Source organism: Poecilia latipinna, unplaced genomic scaffold (genome assembly GCF_001443285.1).
Source record: "Poecilia latipinna isolate Pla-1442-1.1 unplaced genomic scaffold, P_latipinna-1.0 Scaffold896, whole genome shotgun sequence".
Lineage (NCBI taxonomy): Eukaryota > Metazoa > Chordata > Actinopteri > Cyprinodontiformes > Poeciliidae > Poecilia > Poecilia latipinna.
In genome coordinates this window covers 54,807-71,136 of record NW_015113512.1, presented here as the reverse complement: position 1 = coordinate 71,136, position 16,330 = coordinate 54,807, and the positions used below count along the sequence as shown (strand labels likewise).

The 16,330-nt window shown below is 38.4% G+C and overlaps 1 protein-coding gene across 3 annotated transcripts; it reads left to right on the top strand.

Moving 5' to 3' along the window:
* Positions 1 to 257: 257 nt before the first annotated feature.
* On the top strand, positions 258 to 14,046 carry LOC106957348 (fibrous sheath CABYR-binding protein-like). 3 transcript variants are annotated; one of them, XM_015048650.1, is made up of 12 exons: positions 258 to 531; positions 3,636 to 4,079; positions 8,929 to 8,976; positions 10,369 to 10,407; positions 10,547 to 10,879; positions 11,000 to 11,032; positions 11,148 to 11,213; positions 11,752 to 11,841; positions 12,211 to 12,309; positions 13,205 to 13,321; positions 13,754 to 13,854; positions 13,957 to 14,046. In XM_015048650.1, the coding sequence occupies exons 1-11, from the start codon at positions 487 to 489 to the stop codon at positions 13,814 to 13,816; spliced, it is 1,377 nt and encodes a 458-aa protein (XP_014904136.1). In that variant the 5' UTR covers positions 258 to 486; the 3' UTR covers positions 13,817 to 13,854; positions 13,957 to 14,046. The 3 variants fall into 3 exon arrangements, 2 of the variants coding, with proteins under 2 accessions (XP_014904136.1, XP_014904135.1); XR_001426934.1 differs by having other exon boundaries at positions 298 to 531; positions 13,754 to 13,868; XM_015048649.1 differs by having other exon boundaries at positions 306 to 531; positions 13,754 to 13,850.
* Positions 14,047 to 16,330: the final 2,284 nt, after the last annotated feature.

Genomic DNA, 16,330 nt, shown 5'->3' with positions numbered 1-16,330 from the left:
AAAACTCTGTTTGTAGTTGCACATTCTAATTTCTCTGGAGGAATGTGTTCAGTTGATGTCTTCTCATGATTCTGACTGAGCGGGGCAGTTTTTTTATGATCTGGCTGACAAAACAACAATGCAGCAGAAAACCTAAAAATGCGAGCCAAAAAAGCGTCCCAAGCCAGTAGACCTCTCTGTCTTTCTCTCTGTGCTTTGATGGAGCTCTTACATAACGCAACTTACCGTCCAAAATGTAGGTAGGTCGTCCAGCGCTCATCTAGCCATGTAACGCAGCGGTGGTGCGCATGCGCGCGTCTTTTAGCTGTCGCTCTCTGCCTCTTACACGCTCCCCCTCCCATCTTCCATCCCAGTCCGCCTATAGGTTCGGCGCGAAGGTAAAAGGGGGAAAATAGGAGGCTTTTATAAACATCCACATTGCTCTCGCTGCCCGTTTCGCTCCTTTCAGTCTTTTTGAGTTTTTTTTTTTCCAGCAGCGCGCCCAAAATGCCAAGCAAGAGGAAGAAGAACAAGCGTCGCATGAGGAGGGTGGTGAGTGATGACAGGCGCACTTTTTTTTTCTTAGCAAAACAGATTTTCTCTGCTAGAGTAGTGACACTGTGCGTTTCTTTCTTTTTTCTTTTTTTCTCGTGAAATTTTTATTATAAGTGAATGAAAACACAAACAATGCTGACTGTTTGACGGCTTATTTTGAGGTGAAAATAGCCTTCAGGTTTAGCATAAAACTGCAGAAAGAAGGTAGAGGTGGGAAAAAAAAATAATGTACATGCATGAATTCCACTGAACAAGATAACCAAACTTAACCTAAGAGGATTTTATTTTTCAAAATCTAATATAGCCATATTCAACCATTTTGAGAGTGATTAACGTAATTCAATCATTATATATTTTTGTTTTATTTTACAACTGGACAGCACTTTCTAAAACACGTGAGAAAAAAAAAAAACAGCAACAACCCAACACAGAACCCATGTCTTTGTCTTAATATAAGTAACTCACTAATTTATACGATTCCATCTCCTTTTCTATTTCTCTTGTGTCTGGGGTAGAACTATTTTTGAACGCGGAGTGCTCAAGGGAAATGAGTGGGTGTGGCAGAGTGGAGATCTGTGTGAGTGAGAAAGTAACACAGAAGCTCCATTTCCTTCAAGGGCAAAGGTTTACTTTGAAACCATGAACATCATTTTACATGCAGACATTTAGCATTTTCTTTTACATTTATCATGCAAATATTTGCTAATTATGTAACCAACAAAATAACAACTTTTTACCATCTAAAGAAAAGAGAGACGAGACTGTTATTACCCAAAGGAAAAGTTTTGGTATATATATTTTTTTTTTGTAAAAGAAGCAGTGGACTGGAATCCACTCTGCTGTTAATAGGAAATTAAACAATTTTGCGTCATTAATTAAAGAAACTATTAAAACACCAGTTTTGTTAGCTGCTCTTTTGGTGTCATAACATTTTTCATTCCTTTTTGCATGTTGTCCTGCCTGTTATGTAACTATAAGGATATTTCTTTAACACATGATTTAGAAGCCTTTTAAATGTCAGAATTAGACTTTTGGATTTTGTAGTACAGATGCTCTTATCTGGCTCTTTTAAGGCAGTATGATTTTCCCTTTGTTGTTTTCTTGGGAACTGTTACCCTTAGGTAAGAAACAAATGTGTTGTAGTTTCCTTCATAGAGATAATTTGGATTCTATTGGAAAATGAAGAAATTAGAAGATTATCCTTATGTATGCTTCAAAGCAGTCATCACTGACTGTTAGTAAACCCCAAAAATGTACGTGCTGTTTGGTTTACAGTTCATTGCTTTGGCTCATTTAATGATTTGGAAAGAATTGTTTGTTTTTGATTCATTAATTGACCTTGCCAATCACCAATTAGAACCCCTGAAACCTGTCTATGGACAACAGACAAAATATAACCTTTAGCTAACGCTAGGACGTGTTTTTAATTGTTATCAATGTGCATTCTCTCTGTTAAGTAAAATAATAAACCACAGATGTTTTACCAGGCTTTCCAGCAGATGAGACAACCCAGGTTAGCTCTGTTGTTGCCCAAATCCTCCATCTTTGGCTGGAGTCTGCTCCTCTCTGCACCACAGGGCTGGTTTTGGTGATGTGTTGACTGTAGGAATGGCCTGAAAAGGTTTTGCCAGGCTGGAATGTGCACAATCTCGCTACTTTTCAGAGTCCACTATTGACACTTAGATAAAACTGTCTCCTTAAGGCATCTTCAGTTTTATGTTATCACTAATCACCTTAGAGAAACCAGAACCCTGGCTGATGTGTGTCTGTTTCTGTTCTATAAGTTTGGCTCCTTATAAATTGTCTTTCTCCTGTTCCCAGTCCAGCATGGGCTGCTTAATGTCAAGTTTTGTTTGGACATCAGCAACAGGGGCCGTGTTTTGACGGTGGTTGGACGGACAGGACGTACACACCCCCACTTTTGGCTTGCACCACAGGTCTAGCAATGCTGAGCTGGCTGTTGGCCTAACAAAAGCATTTTTGGGGAGTGATTATAACCTGATTATGAAGTGATTAGACCCACTGTCTGCCCCGCAGGGCACCCATCAGTGCTGCTGACTCGCACGGTTTCTCTTCCCGCTTCACCAGACCTGTCAGGACCGTTCTGATTCAACTAATTAGCTCCCATTATCTAACTAGCCTTGTTGGGTCCAGTCCCAGCTGCCCCCTCCCTCCAGTGGTCTGCCCTCCTAAAATCTCCACCAAAGCCTGAGGGGGTTTTGTCCAAAGCTGAAAAATATGTTGAACGTGGCAAGTATTGGCACATGTCTGGTATTCCTGCAGGCGCTAGAATGAGCTGCAGTTCGCCAATAACATTAAGCTTTTTAAGGGCATTTAAAAGTAAAATCCAGTTAAAATTCCACGAGGTATTGTATCAGGCCTGTCATTAGAAAAACCTTGCAAAAACAATACTACCACCTGTAAATGTTTTCCGTAATATTACATTACAACTGTAAACTTTAGTGGGTTTTATTGGGATTCTGTGTGACAGATTCATAGTTGTGCTGTTGACAGCTTGCAGGTCCTCAGTATTTACTGTGAACCTCTTGGATGCTGTATTGATGAATGCTTTATTATTGCTTGCCGGTCATTTTAGGTGGACAGCCATGTCTTTTTATATTTGCAGTTACACTCTTTCTATTTTCACACAAATTATTGGTAAAGGCTTCAAATAATTGTTAGGAAATTGTTTTATAACCTACTTTGTTTGAAACTTGTGCACATTTTCATCCCTGACCTGTCTGTTCCTTGGCGTTCACGGCTCTTTTTGATCAGTAATGTTCTCTGATTTATGCTGAGACTAAATTACTAGTTGGAGTGGATTTTATTTTAGAGTTGTCAGAATTTTGAAAACTATGATTTTGTTTCTTTATCACAATTTTCATGTTCTTCATATTAGTTCATCACCTAAAATCCCAATGAATGGATTGGATTTTGTGGTTGTAACATGACAAAATGTGAAATAGCTTAATAGTTAGTCAAGTATATGAGGACAGTTATATAGCTGCATCATTATAAAATGCATAAAAATGAATATATCTGTGCCGATAAAGATCAAAACTCATCTTGAGCATACATTTTTCTGTTTTTCCTTGTTGCAGCAAGCCCAGAGGAGAGCACTTGAGGATCAGCATGCAGCCAATCCACCAATCAAAGCCAGCTCAGGGATTGCCATTAGTGCGCCCCCTACAGCAACGCCCAAAAAAGCAGCTAAAATTTCACCACCCACTCGAGAAAAGCCCCCACAGGCCATTCCCATCTCCGCCCCTGCAGTGGAGCCTCCAAAATTTGAACCACAGCCTGTTGTGAAAGAAGAAGCAGCAGAGGCCTTCGTAGTTGAGGTAGCTGCAGCAGATGATGGTGTGCTGTTGGAGCAGGCTACTGTGGAGGTGGAATCCAGAGTGGGGGATGAAGTCGAAGGTCCAGCACGGGTCGCCAAAGAAGCACCAGCTGAAAGTAGTGCCCCAGCGGAGCCCTCTACGGTTGAAGCCGATCTGGCGAAAGAGGCCGAGGTTCCTGTTTCTGAAGCAGAGCCCGTCTCTGAGGTAATTAAATCATTTCTTTTTCATTTGCGAGTTCTGAAGGAATGGTCCGATTTGCACGTAACTTGGTACAAATGTAGAGAAGTTCTATTTATTGAAGTGATTCGATTTGGAAGAAACCTTTACATCTGGAGGAGACTCTCTAAGGGTGTGCTACAGGCAGTTACTCGAGCATCCAATAGAGCATGAAGATGCATTAGAAACCATTAGCAGCACCTGACAGTTTGATCAGAAATCCTGTTTGAGTGTTGTGTGCCTGGTGGTTGGCACCAAGATGTAATAGTAGCCAAATTTTGGAACCAGATGGGACACTTTTGTCGTCCTTCCTGTGTGGTGACCTTTATTCGTTATTTTGACTGACTGTCAGATGCTTTGTGTTAACACATAGACAGGCAGTTATTATGTTCCTGGTGCATTATAGTCAGGCCAGCTTTCTGTCAATTTACTTTATTTCCGTTTTGTTTTGCTTTGGCAGTTATTATATTTTGCTTGCAAAGAAGCTTGACTTGTTTTCCTCTCTGTCTTGATCAACAGGTCTCAAGACTTTCTGAAAGTCTTTGAAAGTTTTTCTCTGCACTTTAGCTGCTCTTTCATCATTATTTTTGTTTCTTGTTAAGATCCTGAACTTGAACCAAACAAATAAGGTTAACAGCCAATAGCAATGGAGTCTCACTTCCTGCATCTCAAATCCCATATCAGATCTTAGTTAGAAGACATGATGATCACTTTTTCATTTATAATGCCTATACGATATGCCTGTCACCTTGAAATGTGAGGGCAGAAAAGAAAATGGGTGGTGAACAACAAAATACCAAAGAGATACGTGTATCTATATCTGTATCTTTTGGGTCTTTTGTGACATTTATTGCACACAAGCTTTATCACATAGATGCTCTAAGGATTGTTTTGGTGTTTATAGAATATTAGAGGGCAAACGTGCAGCAGGAGGGTCGGTGGAGGAGGGAGGCAGATGATGGAGGCTGTGAAGCAGGGAGAACAACATGTTCCATTTAGGAAGCAGGGGGAAAATAAAGGAGAGGTTTGCAGCCTGCAGCAGTGAATGGTGTTTTCACCATTTAACAGTAACTTTAAAATGAACATTTTTCGTGGGTGAATGAGAGACAGATGCATATTTTGCTTTTTGATATATAGACAAGAAGGGTGTGATGACGTTTTACTTTTACCCACTTGCAGGAAGCGTATTCTGGATTTATCTGCTAAATCATACCTGCAGGTTTTCTATAAAAATATAAATCACTGATGATGCTAGATACAGTGAACTTTCATGTTTCCTCTGTCATCTTGTAAAAAGGGGGGTTTGGGGAGCTTGAGCATTTTGAACACGTCCATCTTCTTTGTTGCCGCCAATCTTTTTTCAGTTATTTAATTTTAAATTGTAATATCCTTTTTGTTCAAAGCTGATATTTACCTCACCATGGCTGTAACTTTGTTTGAGCCATAATTTCTGTTCTGTTTTGCTGTATCGAAGCAGCCTGCACATCTTCTAACCTCTGATGTCAACAGAACTGCTGCTTGCAAATTAGATTTTATTTGCTGAACCATTTTCTGTAAACCCAAGAGATTAGTTAAATCCCTTTCCTTTCCCCATTCCGATGTTAAATTTAGGCTTCAGGAAGTAGTAGTGGTAGTAGGATGTGGTTACGGTTGTGACCGGCTGATTTGCTATTTTTGTCAACAAATCGGCGTACCTAATGATGTGGCCAGTAAAGGTATGTTTGACATAATGTATTTTTGGAATGGAAAAACTTTGCAAGCTTGTTGAAATTGTCACATGCAATAGTGTATGAATAGGTAAACCTTTAGCAGAACTATAGTAGAACTTTCAATACAACAAAACAATCAGTCTTCTAATTGACCAGTTTGATTGGTTCCTGTCTGATCAGTTTAAGATTATTTAAAAAGCTCAAACTCAATATTAAGATGCAGAAGGCAGATGCTTCAAATACAGATGCTACTTTGTGTCTGGACAAACAGCACAAAGATGAATCACAAATTAAAATAGTTTCTACAGACACAAATTCTTTTCAACAGATGAACTAATAAGCCACAAATCATTTTTCCAATTGCAGAAGTTTTCACAGTTGCTGAGATTTTCAAACCCCATTTACGAAAACCTTATTAATTCCAGAGGGTAATAACAATTTGACCTATTGTTTGGACAAAAATATCCCCATAAGAGCGTGGCGCTTTACCAAAGTTTAACTCAGAGAACAAGCTTAACGCAGAAGCAGTGCAGACATAAGTTGGTGAGAAAAAAATGATTCTTTCTCGATGCCGCTGAGTTTCAGGTGAGCATACGCCTCTTCTTGATTAGACACAGCTGCTGAGTCGGGTGTTTCCGTTCGCTGCTGCCTGAAGCAGCTAAAGATGGAGCTTCTGCTTGAGCTGAACATTTTGTACCTTTTTCCTACCGTGCTTCTGTTCGCCACTCCTCCCCCGTTTGGTCTCTCACTGCTATTCTCTATTTGCATGCATCCTTCACTCCCATGTTCGGCAACGTCATTTTTACATCCGTCTTAAAGTCAAAATGATTCTTCCCTCTCTTTTCAAACTTTGTCTAGAACTTGCTCATGACAGTTTCAGTTTGAGACAAATTTCACAGAGGCTGCATGTGTATCTACTGTAGATCAGAACATGGCGTCCCTCTAGTTGTCGTAGCTGGAGGGAGTGTGTACTGTATTCAGCTATAGCTTTGCATGAGTGCATGTTTAGCAGACTATCTACAACTGACTTAAAGATCACCTTATCACTTTCTTCCATCCCTTTTGCTCTCTGTTTATCATATTACCTGTAACTTGACTTCAACATTTTAGCTGGAGTTCTCTTTATCTTAACTGTAAGTTTATTTTTTGCCTTTTTTTTTTTTTCTGGAGAAGGCCTTTACTTGCAGATTTAAATGATTTGATGAAAGCTGGTCTATATACATGACAACTTGGAGGATATTTCATACGGTAAACTTGTCCTACATTTAGAAAAAGAACTGGCACAAGGTAAAGCTAAATTATTTATCACCAAAGTATGAAGGTTTTCAATATTCATGAGCATCTCTCTGTGATTGCCAGTATGGCTCAACACACTTGGCTGCACAGTGGATGCCGCCCCAGTGATCATTTAGGCGACGGCTATTAGGAAATTGAAAGGCCTGGCTGGCTTCTCTTCTCATCTGGCAATTTTTAGTTATTACTCTCTAAAAACAATACCAGCTACCTGAGTGGGTTACATTCTCCAGACTGTGATTGGAATAAAAGCTATCAACCATCCTAATATTAAAAATTTCTCATATTCTTGTAAAAGTGCAGAGAATTTAAGGACATTTCGTTTATGTTTGTTCTTTGGAGGTCGGATGGGTTTCTGCAAATAAAAAAAAAATTAAATCTAAGGATTTCTAATTCCCTCTTAAGATCATTATTGATACAATTTTATAACTTGGTTAGTCAATAATACAGTTTATAAAGCAAGATTAGCTTGCTTAATATTTTTGAGGTATTTAAATGTAAGTTTATCGTCTTGTTTTGTTTTTTTATTAGCTCTGACTCGTGACTCTACTTCTTTTCCACTCTTGGGTTTCTTACCATTAGCACTTTCAAGCACTCTTTACAATAACTTTTATTAGCAAACTTCTAATATCCCCTTTTTTAAGCCAGCTTCTATTATTGTTCATGACAACTGAGCTGGAAGTAATTAACTAACACAAATATTTTATTTTTGAACCCCCAAAGAAACTACAGTAAACTGGAATCAGAAGGATTTTTTTGTTTTCATGGATTTGGAACAGAGGCGTTTCTGACAGGGCTGTTTCCTAACCCGGCTTAAGGTCTTTGTATTCCTGTCATAGAGCACAATTCCTCAGCTGAAGCTGGTTTATTGTAGTTTCTCGGGAGTCGGTGAGGTTTGTGTTTTAACAAAGAGCGAAATGCACCTAAAATAAAAGTCGTAGTCTTCAAATAAAAGAAGTGGTGTGATGGAGGAAGCAATTAATGAACAAATGTTCAAAGTTGAGACCTAATTAAAGGTAATTTACAGATTTAGTCTGGCAAACCCTGGCGTGCATTTAACACATCCCTAAGGTGAAGTGAAGACAGCGGCAACACTTGAAGTGCAGAAAAATAATTTTATTAGTAGACCAACCCTCTCTGTAAGTTATGCCAGAAATGTTTTGGATTTCTGCATTTCACACTTTTAAAGGTCTTAAAAATTGTACATTACAGGACATCTAGATCGTCGTATGATCATGCAGAGTGATGAATGAGGATAACATATGCTGTAAGATTATTGAAATGGAAGAACTGAGTTGATGGCAAAGACAGTTTTAAAGCTCTGACTTGGAAAATACAGAGGAGTGAAGAGAAAGAGGGAGTAACTGCTTCCAATCATCCAGTTGGTTGCGAGGTTTTCATGCAGGTCGTAGGACGTTCCTCCCCTTTTTCCAAACTGTTGCGCTGATCACACACAAAGCGTCTAAAGAAAACGTTCACTGGCTGTTTGCGTTAGTGCAGAACTGTGAGCCCAAGTTTACAAGCTACTTCTGGCACACATTTCCTGGTATGGCCAGAGAAAACCTGATCAGGCTCTCACTGGGATATTTATTTTCTGTTAAATGGCTCCAGGCTGACAAAATGTAGTTTAGAAGCTCGTTTCGCTTTGGGCACATTTTTAAAAGCCCAGTGGGTGTCCCTCCTAAACTTGACCTTTAAATTTGTAGGCAAGAAGCAAGCTGCAGAGAATGAGGCAGTTTTGTTGAACATGCTTGTTAAGAAACACTCTTTATCTTTAGGTGTTCTTTCGTTTTGTTGACGTAAGAATACAATTTTTCACCTCTTCTTCTTCACAGGTTACAACCCCAGATGAGGCTCCAGTGGTGGCTGCTGTAGAAGCTGAAGTAAATCTGATTTAAACTTTCATTTTTACCTAAAACACTTTGCTTTGCCCCTGAATGTAACTTGAATCAAGCATATGTCTTCTTGTTTTAAGCCAGAGGCAGATAAGCGTCTGAGTGAAGCAGGTTTTGACGCCAGCCTGAGGATTTTTATAAATCAGCTCCTCCTAAAGAGCCACAAATTCTGGGTTAAAATACTGTGCTCTATATTTTATATTTTATTGTTTGGCCTGATGCATTATAGAGCAAATCTCAAATCAGACAACCCTTGTAACAGCTAAAGTCATGCAAAAGACTCTTTGCTGCTTCCACAGGACTTTAGAGTGAAGGTTTCAACCGGGTGCTGCCTAAAGAAACAATTTTTAAATTTATCTTCAGTACGTGTAAGGATCTTTTGGCAGCTCACTGCACTGGAGCAAACAGGTGTGTTTTAACTCAATGCCAAGGCGGAAAGACGTCGGCAGTAACCGTAGGGAACCAATTGTTGCTGCCAATCAACACGATAGACATGCTTCTTTTTGCCCTTCAAGCAAATTCACCTTTAATTTCTCAAAGAAATTACAAAATCAAGCCCAGTACTCTAACTGGTTTAGTGTTGCATTTGCAGCATGCTGCATTTTGGGTTTCAGGGCAGTATGTTCAGAAAAAGACTGAGCAAGTATATATTGTTTGGAATTGTTCTTTTCTCTAAACAGAATATGGCAAAAACGTAAGTTGCAAGTAAATAAGCAGCTAACTAACAAGCAGCTGTGGGTGGAGACAAGAGAGGCAAGTTGAGGGAGAGAGCTATGGCACAAGAGGAGCAGAGGAGGAGTAATAATGTCCTGGAAAGAGCTAAACAGACGTCTGACAATTAAAGAATAAACTGAATGCAAAAGGATGAAAAATCGCATAAACATGAGTAAGTAAACATTTAAGGAAAGACAAATCTAATGTAGAGCAAGCATGACAGAAACAGAAATAGAATAACAAAGGTAAAGTGTAAATAAATAAAATTGAACAACACAGCAGTAACTCTACAACAAAATGGCTGAAAAACAAGACAAGATGTTGCATTAAAAATCAGTCTAAATACAATCTTCTACCTGGCTCAAAGGCTGTAGTGTGATCTTCATTCAGCAATCCGGCACTTTTCTGTCACAAGGCTACCAATAAATCAGCATGAACAAACTAGATAAGTGTTAGAAGTGCTGCTAAAAAAGTCCCTATTATTATAAAAGAGTTGTGAAGGTGGTGCAAATTCATTAAGCTTTTAATGCGGGTGTGTTTAGTTGGCTCTTCCTGAGCACATACTCAGTTGTTTTAAGTTGTCTGTGAATCTAATCATGGATTTATTCAAATGTATCCATCTTATTATAAAAGGTTAACTAAAAATGTATTTTGTATTTTATCTAGACAGAAGACAATGAAGACACACAGACAGAGATGGGTCAGGTACGTTTCTCTATGACCCCAGACGTTCTGGTAGTGGAATGCAATCCACTCTTCTCCATGAGGAAAAGTCAGGATTCCTCAGGACCATTTCTGTTCTCTGGATTAATGTTGCATGCTTTGTGTCGTGGTAACTTTGCAGACACAGGATGTCTGCGAGGCAGAATCTCAGAAAGATGTGACCCTGGCAGAAGAAGACACTGAGACCAAGGAGGAACTAGAAGTGTCCATTGCTGAAGAGGTAACCGTATCAGAGTCGGTAAAGGAACAAGCTGAAGAACCAGTGGCAGAAGATCTCACCAGTGACCAAAGTCCTGCTGAAGTAGAACTTGCTGCAGAAAAAACCGAATCTGACGCTGGATCAGAGGTGGAGGTTGTCATAGAAACAGTGGAGCCTGCAGAGCCACCTGAGGATGGGGAGGAAAAACTGGAAGACTCAGCTGCACTCAGTGTCCAGCCTGTTGCTGCCATAGAGGTTAATAATTTTATGTAAATCTCATATGATTGATTCATTATGTAGTGTTTCTTTATGTCACTGTAACTACTTCCTCAAAGTCAACAACAGACGTCTCTGTGTTTTGTCTGGCTGCATCAGGATGCTGCTAGCCCTCCTGTGGAAATCCCAGCAGTAAGAGCCTTATCGTTTATTCCACTTTCAGAAACGACAACATTATTAATAATTACACTTTACTAAATGCAGTTGCTCTGTTAAATTGTAACATGGCAGCCTTTTATCTCATCAGGTGCTAAATACAATCACTGAAGCTCCTCTGGATGAAGCTGAGCCTCCTGTTGTTAAGCATGCAGAGGTACAGCCAAGAGTTTATTAACACGTGTCAAGAAATGTTAATTTGATAGAAATTATATTGTTTTTATGTCTGAGCTGCTAATTTTATGACATCACTGAGCTTGGATACTGACCTCCCGACTTTTAAAGACTTCAATCAGTCAATATCTGAACTAACATCTCTGTCACCTTGGCGACCGGATCCCCTTAAAGGTCTTGAGCTTGGACAATTGAGGTTTACAATATTAGCACAAATCTGCGTTCATAGCATCACATCCAAAGCAATAAAACCTGAAGAATCAGACTGCTGCATACAGACTGCCTCAAACTGTTAAAATAATGCACTATTACCACAATTAAAACATGTTTTTGTTTATGTGCATTTACTGTTGTTTTGGAAATGATTTCTCAACTAACAAGCGTTCGGTCATGGAAACACCATTTCATTTCGTTCTATTCCATTTGGTAATCCATGAAAATACAATCAACTGCTTTTTGGTTGCTGTAAGGTTTTGAAGATGGGAAACAATCCCTTCTCATGTTTTCCTTCTGTCCCTCAGGGAACTGCTGAACTGCTGCTCCAACAATTACCTGCCACTGAATCTGTGTCAACAGCGAAGGATGTTTCGACGTCTCCTGTTGTGCAGCAGGTGGGATTTGCACAAAGTCCTCTTTACTTTATGCTTGTTGGTCATGAATAACTGGAATAACTTTGCAATAGTCGTTCTTGACTGTTATGTTTATAAGAATATGTTGGGAAAACAGCAGTAGAACATTTACAACCTTGTCTGTTTTAGTTATTTACAATTTCAGCTATTCATGGTCTGATTTCTGAGTAGCTTCTAATTGTTTTTCAGAGCAGAGCAAAAATAGTCCAAAAATCATCTAAAAGTAAAAAAAAAGAGAGAGAGACAAATACAATGGGCTTCTTGCTCAGTAGATCCCTGCTTTTATGTCAAGGTTAACTTAGCAGCTGGACATTTTGAGACCTTTTCTTTCTTCCTTTTTTTGACATTCAGGAAGCAGAGGAAACAGGAGACGCTTTTACCATCCAGTCAGAATCAACGGATGCTGCTCCTGCAGATCCTGAAACAGTTTCTGCTGCTCCTGCAGGGGAGGTGGGCACTGCAGCATTTATATATGAAAATATGCTAATGTTACATTTACTCCTACGGCAGCAATACTCTTAGTCATTTGTTTCATAATGCCAGAAAAAAAAAAAAAAAATATTTGTTTGTTTTTTTTCCACACGTAAATGTTTCATATCATCCAACAATTTTATATTGTTAGATATAAAATTGTTAGTTAAATTGTTTTAAAAAAAAGAGAATTTTATTCATTAAGAAACAACACATCTGATTAATGTGACCCTACATAAAAATGCAATTTCCCCTCTTGTTAAATTTTGAATTGTCTATGACTACTTACATTTATGAGCCACACAATGGCTTGATTAATGCCAAATTAGTAGAATTGAGAAATTACAAAAACAGACTTTAACCAGACTTTAAACATGGAAAAACTCAGAAAGCAACACATTATGCCCCAATCAAAAAAAAAAACATGTAAGTCTCATCACACAAGCTGCAAAACAAGTTAATGTGAAATTGCATCAGCACAATGAGACAGCAGAAACAGCAGAAAGTGCACTCTTAAAAACAAGACAGGTTTGCAGTGGCCTTATCAAGATACCGACTTAAATCTCATGAGACACCATGGCATGACCTGAAGCAGGGCTTAAAACCATAAAATGTGAATTAATTGAAACAATTTTGCAAAGAAGGATGTCAATAGTTCCTCCACATCAATGCGGAAGCCAGTAGAATGCATTATTGGAGTTTAAAAAATTAAATCATCATTTATTTTTTCAAAAATAAAAATGTGTTTGCTGATTGGAAACGTTTAAGTGGAACAAAAACAGAACACATCTTTAAGGAGGTAAATATGAAGAATAAGTGTAAATGGTCAAGTTCTCACTCTGACCTTGGACTTCATGTGTCCCTTCTTTTCCAGATTGCTGCTGCCAACCAAAAGTGTCTGGGTGTGCTGTCAGAAGAAGCGAAATCCGGAGGCTGTGATGTTCCATGTCAGGGGCCGCTTCCTGTTGAGGCTGTGCCGCTCGGTGGAGTGGTAAATAAGTTTCTGCATAATTCTGGCTCATCCTTGCTAACAGTTTCCGGATACTTGAAAGCGCCGCCTTCATCGGTTGCCATGTTGTCAGGAAGTGTCATTCGGTAAATGATGACACTTTTAATGCAAAGTTGCCCCTTTTAATTTACTTTCAAGGCAAGTTTTAGAGCAACTTTGCACTGAAAGTCTCATTATTTACCAAATGACACTTTATGACAGCTGTTATAGACATTCATAAAGACTCCTTCATGATCATGGCAGTGTCACCCAGTCAAATAAAGTGTTACCAGTAATTCTAACTGACCTAATACAAAATCTAATTTAACCTCAGAAAGTGAGGAAAATGGTTAATGTCTTTTTAGTCTTCTGGTTTCAACTGTATTTGCGTTTTACAGCAGGCTCACCAAAATTCACTTATTCTCTGTGGTACAGGAGCTTCCAGTGGAAATAACACAGAATGGAAACATTGTTCCTGAGGTCTCCATTGAGGGTTGAAGCCAAGCCACACCGCTCAGAAGACCTTTTTTCTGTGTGTAAGACTCTAAAAGTATGAAATAAATCTTTTAAAACACCTTTCTGCTTTATTTGCAGTTATCCACTAATGATGATGCTCCTGTAACTTTTGTCTCTTTCAGATTCCCATTGGAGGACTCAAAGCTTTCCAGGGAGTCCACCAGACCTTTTCATTTTTTAAGGCTTAAGGCAGAACAGGCAGGAAATCGAAGTGGGCATCCACACTTTGAAGTGCCTTTTCCTGTCCTGTACTCGGCTGAAACATCAAACCAGATGTGAACATGCAGGAACGGCTTCTCTCACGACAGCAGCTGAGACCTATGAAAAAAAAAGAAGCATCTTTGGTTCTTCTAAATACTGTGCTATGCAACAAAATCACGTATAAATGAGTTTGACTGTAGTAGTTCAGGAGAAGGTGCTGAAGGCATGACAATCAGCAACAGAAATATGTTTGCATCTTCTGTCTCAGAATATCTTTCTCCACAGTGCATAGACTTTATGCATATCAGTAGACTTGTAGCATTGATAATTGGGTCTGTAGTTTGTTTATTGGACAGAGTTGTGTTGTTTTTTTTTGCTGTTTTTTGAAAGTCGTTTAGCTTACCACTCTCTTTTCAAAACATAAACCTTCCAATAACATTAAAACTGGGGTAAATTTTGTCTCATTCTACACTGTCAAGACAGCATAGAATCAGTGTGGAAAAAAACAGTAATGTTAAGATTTATTCTTAACTAAACCATTACTATAGTCATGTTTCATGACTTCACATGGAGCTTTACCAAGGGTTTGGTAAAGCTCCACCTCCCACCTCAATTTTTTGCAGTTGTTTACAGCAGGTTCTGTGTAAACAACTGCCAAATGTGAACCAAGTCAACGATTTAAAGCAGAACTTCACCTTGGTGTATGCCACTATTGAACTAGCTGTTAGCTTTAGCTGGGAGAGCAACTAATTTGGGTTTACACTAAAGAAAGATGGCAAAAGAATCGTCTTCTTTGGGCAATTCATTTGCTGCTCATGTCCTTTAACAGAACCGTACTTCAAATATTCACAAATCCATTTCATTTCTGTGTACCATTGTCCACCGTCTTGACGAAGTGCCACTGTTAATGTTACAAAGCTACATTGTAAAGAGCAAGCTTTGATATTCAACAGGATATTGAACATCAAAATGAATCTCATAATTCATTCTGTACACACAGAGTAAAGTCTTGACCTGTGAAATAAAGTTCTAACTCAGTGATGTGATGTTGGCTTGCTAGCTTAACCTCAACCAACCATTTAAAAACATTGCATGTTAGAAAACATTAGTGTTTTCTACTCTCATTTGAAACTTTAATGTGCTGCTTTGTGTGTTTTCTGTCCAACCAGAGGTCAACCAGACAAGGGTGACCAGATAAGATACCGATATTTGGTGACTGAATGACCCCAAACCTCCCCACCAAAAAAAACTCTTTACTTATCTTAAGAAAAGATAATTACACTGATGCGTCATTGTTACCCGGCAACTGGTTTACAGATTTTTACATATATTTAAATAAAAATGTGGGGTGTGAATTTGAAGACATGTTTTCATTAAAAGAAAGACGCAAAGCATAAATGTCCCAGATCAAAAGATTTTCTTTTTATTTCCTCTTTTTACATTTAAATTTACATTCATATTAGCATGATGTAATTTGGTACAGTAAACACTGCCAGTGAGTGGTTTTTTTTTTTTTGTTTTTTTTGCCATTTTTTAGCTTTTTGTTTTCAGAGGGTCCAAACAACAACAAAAAAACTGAATTTCAAGCCTCAGTTTTTTTTATTTTAATTTAAGTTTGCAGGCCCTTTGTTTGGGGATTTTTTTCTCCATTTTCTTTTTACAAAATATTAGAAACAAAACGGAAGCAACACTTGGACCTCTGAATTTAAAGGGGAAAATGTATTTGTGACATAAAAGGACTGAATACCCAAAAAGTATAGAGTTACAGATCTAGAGAAATAACAGACAGGATATACATGTATAAAAGCACATTCATATTAACATGTGATGCTTTGGAATGAAAACAGCGGCACACTGTGACCAAACAACAACTGTCCCATTTGAGTTCAAAACTTTCCATTCATTTGAATTTTCCCACTTGTGCCATTATTATGTATTATGAATACATCTTCCCCCAAACGCCTTCACAAAACACTATAATAAATAAGAAAAAAGAGGAGATTTGATTGGTCCATGAGGTAAAATGTGAATGGAAAAATAGTTGGAAAGATTTCAGAAACTTTTTTTTAAAGAAAAAAAAAAAGTGATAATCAGCAAAAGAGCACGATGCCCTGTAAAGCTGCATTATTTGTCAGCACACACACACACAAAAAAAAAAAAAAACATTCACGCAGTCCAGCCTGAGGCGTATCAAGATAAACCCCCAGCTGGAATCTTTACAAAGCCACTTGATGGATGATAATATTCTTATATTTACAAAGGAAAGGATATTTTAACTAATAAACAGTGTAATAC